Source organism: Haematobia irritans, chromosome 5 (assembly GCF_050003625.1).
Source record: "Haematobia irritans isolate KBUSLIRL chromosome 5, ASM5000362v1, whole genome shotgun sequence".
Classification (NCBI taxonomy): Eukaryota; Metazoa; Arthropoda; class Insecta; order Diptera; family Muscidae; genus Haematobia; species Haematobia irritans.
This window is the reverse complement of record NC_134401.1, coordinates 23,485,912-23,496,078: the sequence shown is the minus strand read 5'-3', so window position 1 is coordinate 23,496,078 and position 10,167 is coordinate 23,485,912. Positions and strand designations below refer to the sequence as shown.

The window sequence follows — 10,167 nt, the reverse complement described above, 5'->3', positions numbered from 1 at the left end:
TAAAATTTGGACAAAATTTCCTATAGAAATAAAATTTTGACAAAATTTTCTATAGAAATAAAATTGTGACAAAATTTTCTATAGAAATGAAATTTTGACAAAATTTTCTATAGAAATGAAATTTTGACAAAATTTCCTATAGAAATGAAATTTTGACAAAATTTCCTATGGAAATGAAATTTTGACATAATTTCCCATGGAAATGATATTTTGACAAAATTTCCTATAGAAATGAAATTTTGACAAAATTTCTTATAGAAATGAAATTTTGACAAAATTTCTTATAGAAATGAAATTTTGACAAAATTTCCTATAGAAATGAAATTTTGACAAAATTTCCTATAGAAATGAAATTTTGACAAAATTTCCGATAGAAATGAAATTTTGACATAATTTCCTATGGAAATGAAATTTTGACAAAATTTCCTATAGAAATGAAATTTTGACAAAATTTCCTATGGAAATGAAATTTTGACATAATTTCCCATGGAAATGAAATTTTGACAAAATTTCCTATAGAAATGAAATTTTGACAAAATTTCTTATAGAAATGAAATTTTGACAAAATTTCTTATAGAAATGAAATTTTGACAAAATTTCCTATAGAAATAAAATTTTGACAAAATTTCCTATAGAAATAAAATTTGGACAACATTTTCTAGAGAAATAAAATTTGGACAAAATTTTCTATAGAAATAAAATTTTGACAAAACTTTCTATAGAAATAAAATTTTGACAAAATTTCCTATAGAAATAAAATTTGGACAAAATTTTCTATAGATATAAAATTTTCACAAATATGTGCTGTAGAAATAAAATTTTTATAGAATGTTCTATAGAAACAAAATGTTGACAAAATTTTCTATAGAAATAAAATTTTGACAAAATTGTCTAAAGAAATAAAATTTTGACAAAATTTTCTATAGAAATAAAATTTTGACAAAATTTTCTATAGAAATAACATTTTTGCCCAATTTTTTTATAGAAATAAAATTTTGACTACGAACCAAATTTTATTTCTTTCTATAGAAATAAAATTTGGACGAAATTTTCTATAGAAATAAAATTTGGACAAAATTTTCTATAGAAATAAAATTTGGACAAAATTTTCTATAGAAATAAAATTTTGACAAAATTTCCTATAGAAATAAAATTTGGACAAAATTTTCTATAGAAGTAAAATTTTGTCAAATATGTTCTGTAGAAATAAATTTTTTATAAAATGTTTTATAGAAATAAAATTTTGACAAAATTTTCTATAGAAATAAAATTTTGACAAAATTTTCTATAGAAATAAAATTTTGACAAAATTTTTTATAGAAATAAAATTTTGACAAAATTTTCTATAGAAATAAAATTTTGACAAAATTTTCTATAGAAATAAAATTTTGACAAAATTCTCTATAGAAATAAAATTTTCACAAATATGTTCTGTAGAAATAAAATTTTTATAGAATGTTCTATAGAAACAAAATTTTGACAAAATTTTCTATAGAAATAAAATTTTGACAAAATTTTCTAAAGAAATAAAATTTTGACAAAATTTTCTATAGAAATAAAATTTTGACAAAATTTTCTATAGAAATAACATTTTTGTCAAATTTTTTTATAGAAATAAAATTTTGACAAAATTTCCTATAGAAATAAAATTTGGACAACATTTTCTAGAGAAATAAAATTTGGACAAAATTTTCTATAAAAATAAAATTTTGACAAAACTTTCTATAGAAATAAAATTTTGACAAAATTTCCTATAGAAATAAAATTTGGACAAAATTTTTTATAGAAGTAAAATTTTGTCAAATATGTTCTGTAGAAATAAAATTTTTATAAAATGTTCTATAGAAATAAAATTTTGACAAAACTTTCTAAAGAAATAAAATTTTGGCAAAATTCTCTATAGAAATAAAATTTTGACAAAATTCTCTATAGAAATAAAATTTTGACAAAATTTTCTATAGAAATAAAATTTTCACAAATATGTTCTCTAGAAATAAAATTTTTATGAAATATTCTATAGAATTAAAATTTTGACAAAACTTTCTAGGAAATAAAATTTATGATTTCTGTCAAACATTTACCAAATGTAACCATACAGTAAGTATTTAAATAAGACATTCTGATACGGCAATAAAAAATATTCATCCCTAACGCATGCTACAAAATATAAATTCAAAACACCCTTAGAGTATACCTTTAATATACGGGGGTCGTTAAAATGTAACAAAACCCATGAAACTTTACGTTAATACGAATTTAATAGAAGGTTGTCAATGTTTCGTCTTATCAAATATTTTGATAGACTCTAATAGATAATGTAGTATATGTTACCAGATTTGATGGCACATTAACTAAGACGTTATTGTGGAAAAAGGTTATTAGTAAATAAATTCGCTTAGTTATCTTACTCGAAATAAAATGGGACACGCGGAGTTACAACCAGAAGATATTGATCCATCCATTTCAGCTTTACGTGGAGCTATACAAAGGACATGGTCTGCATTTTGTGCCACAACCAGTATACATGGTTTGAAATATGCCAGAGATGAGGATACCAATAAATATATTAGGTGATGACTTAAAAGAATATAAAAAAAATTGAAATTTTATTAAAAAAATATATGCTCCCCAGATTCCTTTGGTATATCATCACTGTGTTTATGTTTATATGTGCCATTATTATGGTATTCACATTTTACGTGGACTATCGCAGTAATCCCACACGTATGAATGTGGAAAATGATCATGCTCCCACAGCCAGTGTATTATTTCCGGCCACTACCATATGTCCAGAAGTAATGAATAATATGCAACAAGCTCAAGCCTATTTGGAAACATTGTAGGTTTGCTTCCGTTTTTTTTTTTTTACATATTTATATATATTCTCGAATATTCCTTTCGCAGAATAATGCCCAATGGTACCTCAGTTTCGGAGTTAATGTCATTGCTGGGTGTAGACTATGGTTTCATGTATGATGACCAACGTTATGAATTTAGCGATTTAGAAAAGTTCGATGCACTTTTAGAGATCAATAATTTGCATATTTTGCAATTTGCCAAGAAAATGGCTTGGAATTGTAATGATTTGATTTTTAAGTGTCGTTTTAAGGATACCATTGTACCATGTGATCAGCTATTCCAATTGGCGACAAATTTTAATGGATATTGCTGCTCATTCAATCTTAATCAAACATAGTAAGTATACACATTGTTATCCATATCGCCATATTTAGTTTTCGAGATATTAGATTACGAAATTATTTAATTAGGACCATATAGAAGATTCTGTTTGTATGGATACAAAAATTCGGGTATGGATCCCGAAATACTTTCCTATTGCCGTAATACGTTCGAAATACACTCCTATTACCCTAAAGGAATTCAAAGTGCAGTGCAAATTAATCCACTTTACAACGAACTACGATATCATTTCCACGATGCAAAAATATTGTCGCAAGCACAAAGATTTCTTATCCCCAAAATATGAATGCGAGTCCTGACCTGGTTATCTGTAAAAGAGGTTATCACATCACAATTTTTCTATGAACCAAAACAACCCTCAACCCCAAAGTTACAAATGCGACCGCAAAACCATTTGGGTCCCGAATTGGGTCCGCAATTTAAATGCTAATGCTGAAGCCTCTGGGAATACTGGGAGTTATTATATGACCATTACACGCTATGTCTCGAAAATTGGTTGGGTGATTCCTCTACTGAAGCCAAGCAAAGACTCGAGCAATGTGGAATCATTGTACAGACCGATCTCCCATCTCTCGCTAGTAACCAAGAAACATGATACTATACTCCTCCCCAGCCTTATGAAGTATTTTCTCGATGCCAACCATCTATATGGATTCCGTAAATTACATAGCACAAAAACATGCCGTTATAGCATACATAAATAGAGGACTCAACTACGCTGGTTGTGTCACACTCTAATCCTCCTCAGCCTTGTGGCAATCAAAGCGGATTCCGTAAAGTACATAACACAACATGCCATTTTTAGCTTACATAAATAGAGGACTCAACCAGTCCAAGCCGTTTCACAGGACGGTCCTCGTAGCGGTTGACCTATCAAAGGCAGTCTGCCGATATCTTCTCGACGATATCGAGAACACGGCAGGAACCAAACGTTGGGTTCTTATCTGTGCGGGCGCCAGTCCCTAAGATGAGCACTTTTCAACCTCTTCATTTCCTCTATTCAACTCTCTCCCGACGGCGTTGAGATTGAATCATAAGCTATGAACAATCATAGCATCCGGGCCCCTTGTTGATGACATCTGCGAAGGATCGACCGTCTGCCTTGCTGATCTTACCAATAATGGCACTTCTAGAAATTTGAGAATATCCGCCACCAAATCCTCGGCTACACTATTCACTAAATGGACAGCAGAAGTTTGATGGCGAAAAAACTCCAGCAACAAACTACCACAAGATTATCGGTGTTATATTCGACAGTATTTTTTAATAGTTGACCCACGCCACTATAACGTGCGATATGTTCCGCGGTAGATACAAGATCAAACCAAGGTGTTTGCCGCCAGCCCTTGGCGTGTGGACAAAGAAACCTTGTTGGCAGGTCAGTGGTAAACTATGCAGCGCTAGTGTGTACACCTCAGACAAGTGATACGCAGTGGAATAACATACGAACCTGTCAGAATGCTGCTCCTAGAACTGCGACAGGATGTCTCCGTAGTACACCCTCTGGATCATCTTTATGTGGAGGCCAAGACCCTCCCCATGCGTAGACAAAATTATATGTTGTCAAATCAATTTCTCCTGGGTTCTTATTGCAGTAATCATGCAAATCACCATCTTATGGATGAACAACCAGCAGCCAGGAATATAGAAGTTGATCTTAATTATCTAGAAATCCATCGTTATAAAAGAAACCGTTTATATCAGCAGCATACCAGGCAGGTTTAAACAGGATTCATGAGGATACTTTTGCTGAAGTATTGAAGAGATTAATCCTGTTTTCGGAGTGAGACCACCGCACATAGCACCGGGGAAAGACGCTTTGAGGAGGTTAATCCTGTTATCGGAGTCAGACCACCACACATAGCACCGGAGGAAATATACCTCCCATTGCTGACAAGGGTAGTTTTGGCTAGTGTTACAAAAAAAAACATCTTTAATAGCGGCATACCAGACAAGTCTGAAAGGGATTCATGAGGATACTTTTGCTGAGGTGTAGAGGCGATTAATCCTGTTCTCGAAGACCGACCACCACAGAAGACCGACCATACCCAGCCGTGGTAGGAAATAGGCCTACCACGGCTGGGTAGTTTTTGCCAGCGTTCGAAAAGAGAGCATTTATATTAGCAGCATAACAGGTAGGTCTGGACAGGATTCATGAGGTTGCTGTAGCTGAAACTTTGAGGTTGTCAGTCCTGTTCTCCGGAGGAAATAGACCTCCCACTAGATTATGGTAGTTGTGGCCTAACTGAGGTGACGCAAGTGCAGCCACCTCCATCAGTGCTTGATAGCAGCGTAGCTGACTCGCCAATTTTGCTTGCGCAGCCGAACCTACCAGGCTCAACACCAGGCCACTCTGAACGCATCCCATCTTATCCGTCGTCCAGACATAAGTTTTTCCGGACGGAATGTCTGTGCTACAGTGTGGTCAATCTATACGAATTGTCGGCGATGATTAAATAATTGGTAAATGTGTTATCGATCCCATGAATATGTAGCAGTATCGATTCAGACTTCGGCAAAATCTGGAATATGTTCGACGTGAGCACTGTCGTCCGGAAAAACTTATAGTCTGGACGGAGCATTAGTCACAGGGATCCTCGATCTTCTGCTATACCAAAAGTGAAACACAAAAATGGATAATAACACAAACAAACTCTTACAATAATCCCTAACATTTCTCCTTGTATTTTTCTCTCCATAGCAACATTAAATTCACCAATCAACTCGCCTATGCTGGCTTTCGTAATGGTCTCTCCTTAATTCTTTACTACAATGATACAATGTTTAGAAATCTTCGATCCTATTCGTTGGGATTTAAAATCCTTATGCAGGAAGCCAATGCATTTCCAAGTGCCCACTCAACTAACAAGTTTATACCACTCAACGAAGAGGTCTTTATATCACTGAAGCCAACTGAAACATTTTGTTCTCAAGCCGTAAAAGATTTAACATTTGAGGAGCGACAATGTACCTTCCCATTTGAGAGAGAATTGAAATATCTTCCAGCGTATGTTGCAGCGAATTGTGAGTTGAATTGCCGGGTGACCATGATGGTGAAGTTTTGTGGCTGCTATACATATTTCTTTTATGCCAATCGTACGGATGAAAGGATCTGTACTTATAGGGATATACCATGTTTGGTTGAAAATTTCGGTAATACTAACAATGGATATTAATTTTTTATATGAAAATAATTTTGACATTTTCTCATAATCCTTTAGGCAATATTATAGGACGTTTGCGCAAATATCAATGTCCATGTGTGAATAGTTGTGAAAAGGTGGAATATAGTGCTCAAGCGACTAGTTCGGCTTTGGATTTAAATATTCAAAATGTCGATTCATTTTAGTAAGTTGTAATGAAACTTAAAGTTATAGAAAAGACACCAATAGCATCTGTTACTTAATGCAATACCAGATATTGTTACCATCTCAGTTTCCTATGTTGTTGTGAGAAATTTCCAAGAAATCAACCTACTGGTGATCAAATCTTACAGCACACACATTTCCTACGGCGATCAAGATCCACTTGACACACGTATCTTGTTCTGCTAAAACTACTCGAATTACCAGCGGATTAACAATCCCATCCTACTGCCGTGGAAGGTCTCTTTCCATTGGTCCTATAGACGGTGATAGAATTCCGAGAACATGATTGTCCTTTTAGCTTCTCATCGCTTCAGCTATAGTATCCTCTTGAATCCTGTTCAGACCTGCCTGGTATGCTGCCTGATCTTGAGGCTCTCTCTCTGGATCTCGCGCACTAAGTATTGAAGATCAAATAAAAAAACTCCTTACATTCCTGGGTGGTGGTTGCCTATCCATAAGATGGTGGTTTGGATGAGTTGTGCGATAACAACCCAGGAGATACTAATTTGACAAAATGTAATTTTGTCTATGAGCGGGGATTATCTTGGTCTCCATATAAAAATGATCCAGGGGTGTATTGGGGAGACATTCTATCGCACTTCTAAGGGCAGCGTTCTGACAGGTCTGTATGTTATTCCACTGCGTGTCACTTGTCTGAGATGTCCCCACTGGCTCTGCATAGATTACCACTGATCGGCCAATTGTCTTATATGTATTCAAACAGGTTTCTTTGTTCGCACCCCAAGAGCTGCCGGAAAGTGACTTAAAGACGTTGCTTCTGGCATGGGCACACGACTTAATAAGGCATCCAAATGTAACCCCGAGAATCTTGGTATAGTCTGTAATCGGATTGATTACAACGTCGACTCTGTGCCTGTATGTTCCGCTTGTGCTCGTCGACTAATCCTTAGATTCAGTTCCCCGATTCTAGGATCAGCAGGGTGCGAGTCCCACCGCTTCGTTTGGGAAATTCGGTCTCACCTGGGCAATTCGGCCAGGTGAGAAAACCTCGGACCATGATAATGTTCAACCTACCGAATTCCAATTGACCTCCGTTAGGATTCGGTGAGTTGTAACCGGTGGCTGGAGTGAGTGGACTTCCGGAACTGTTCCGGACTAACAACGTTGCGGGAGTATAGTCGTACTGACTACATGGCAGGATGCTGTACCAACGACAGCAGCAGTGGGCTGGAATCACGGTTGCCACTCGAGCCATAAATAATCTACCAAAACTTGAAGAAAATTGTCCCAAAAACCTACCCAACAAAAAAATTTTATTTGCCAACGTTTTATTTCTATGGAAATTTTTGTCAAAATTTTATTTCGATAGAAAATTTTTCGAAATTTTATTTCCATAGAAAATTTTGTCAAAATTTTAATCCCATAGAAAATTTTGTCAAAATGTTATTTCTATAAAAAATTTTGTCAACATTTTATATCTATAGAAAATTTTGTAAAAATTTTATTTCTATAGAAAATTTTGGCTAAATTTTATTTCTACCAAACGTCAAGAATTCTACCAATCTACCAAACAGTAAAAAATCAACCATTTTTGGAAGAATTCTACCAACTGTGGCAACCGTGGCTGGAATACAAAACCCAACATTTTATAATTATTAGGTGTGTTCCTTTACTTTACTCGTAGTAAAAAGTAGTGAAAGAGAGAAATATTGAAAATCCTCTCAGATTTCTATATTTGTTAAATGTACAGGAACGAAAATATAGTAAAAATTGTAAAAATTTCAAATAAAAAACAAAAGAAGCATTGTGATTTGAATAAATATTTTCAAAACATGTAGGTAAATTAAATACTTTTATATCGAAATTTTTTTTGACAAATGGCAGATTTTTTTGCAGGAAACTTCGAAATCCTTATTACGATAGAAAGAAGCTATGTTTTTTACTTTGTTATAAAAAGTACTCCTTTTGCAAAATTTTTAATCAAAGTAAAACTCTGGCTTCTGGGCCATAAAGTAGAGTAATGGCGCATATTATCAGTATCTTATAAGGTGGAGTTTTTCATTCCGTTTGTAACACATACAAATAACGAATTCTGACTATAGAAAGTATATATAGTCTTGATCAGGGAGAAATTATAAGACGATGTCTCTCTGTCTGGCTATCTGTTGTAATCAGGCTACTTCCTTCAATAATGAACCTGTAGTGCTGAAATTTTAACAGACACGTTTTTCTTCTACATGCAGGTCAATTTTGAAGATAGGACTACTTCGGCCTAAGTTTCGATTTTGCTTCCATATGAACCGACCCCCGAATTGGGGTCTTCATGACATAGACATTAAAACTTTTATCCGATTTGCATGAAATTCAAAACGTAGAGGTACTTTTGGTCCATTAAAGGGTGTGCCGAATTTGGTGTGGGTCGGTCAATGTTTTGGTACTTTTTTCGAAACAAGTGGTATGGTTCGGCATTGTTTTGAAATTCCAAATTGTGGAGTCTACACGTTAAATCTAAAGCACAAAGGTGCACAAAATTTTTCTCCAGAATACGTAGAATTTTATAAGGAATGTAGTCCTTCTAGACTCAAAATACAGACCCCACTTTGTTCAAATTTTGCAAAAAAATAAATTGTAAGGCCCTATCTCGCAAATATTAGATATATTCGCACACATACACAATCTTTTTATGGTAGTTTATAAGTTCTATCCAGCAAAGCAAAAATCATGAAAATCGGTGCATAATTGCGCGTTTGCCAAGTAACACTAAATTGCATACATCCGAGGTGTCCAACTTCCAACGTCTATAGACCAGCCCGTGAATCCACTAGGGACCTACAAACCTCTAAATATAGAGAAAAACATTTCAGCTTTGGCACAAAGAAAAAATTATGATGATATCTTAATCCATTAAAAAGTTACAGATTTATTTCCAAAAAAAGCGATTTGGAACTACTTTAGTTTGGAAAATTTGAAAACAAATAATTATTTTTGTCATGACATATCTACAACTTGTACTCGAAAGAATTTGTCGAGTAACTTGTAGTAAAAAAATTTTAAAAGAGACATGCATTTTGACATTGTTCTCTTAAAATTGTTTACTACTTTTACTATTTTTTGGGGTTGAGGAACGGTTTCTAGTAAAAACTAGTAAAAGTAGTAACTAGTAGTACGTAAAGGAACACAACTATTCTTTGTTTTTTTTTACTATTTTTTGCTATTGGTGACTTTTCTCTAAGTCTATAATCTAATATTATATAATTTTTATATATAAATTTATTATTTTTGATACAATTTTTAAGCGATGGTCTGAAGCACGATTATTCTGTTGTTCATATTTACATGAATTCTGAGGTATATCGTCGAGTAAGACATGATCTTTTATCAAATATGGTAACATTGGTTTGTAAGTATTACTCTTCGAAATTTCCTATACAAATTTTAAATTTTTTCCATTTCTTTAATTTTAGCAAACTTAGGTAGTGCTTTCAGTTTATTTGTAGGCATGAGCATGGTATCGGCTGTGGAAATATTTTATTATTTTACGGTTATTTTAAAAAAATACTATCGTCAAGAGAAAAATGCCAGAGAAAAGCTTTTTCTAAGAAAGCAGGAAGAATCGAAAAAAGAGGAAAATAATTAA

At 33.5% G+C, this 10,167-nt stretch overlaps 1 protein-coding gene across 1 annotated transcript; it reads left to right on the top strand.

The window, feature by feature from the left end:
* Window positions 1–2,418: 2,418 nt before the first annotated feature.
* On the top strand, window positions 2,419–10,167 carry Nach (nach). The gene is made up of 7 exons (XM_075311369.1): window positions 2,419–2,570; window positions 2,633–2,839; window positions 2,905–3,195; window positions 5,903–6,354; window positions 6,423–6,549; window positions 9,827–9,930; window positions 9,995–10,167. Exons 1-7 carry the CDS (start codon window positions 2,419–2,421, stop codon window positions 10,165–10,167), a joined length of 1,506 nt encoding a protein of 501 aa, XP_075167484.1.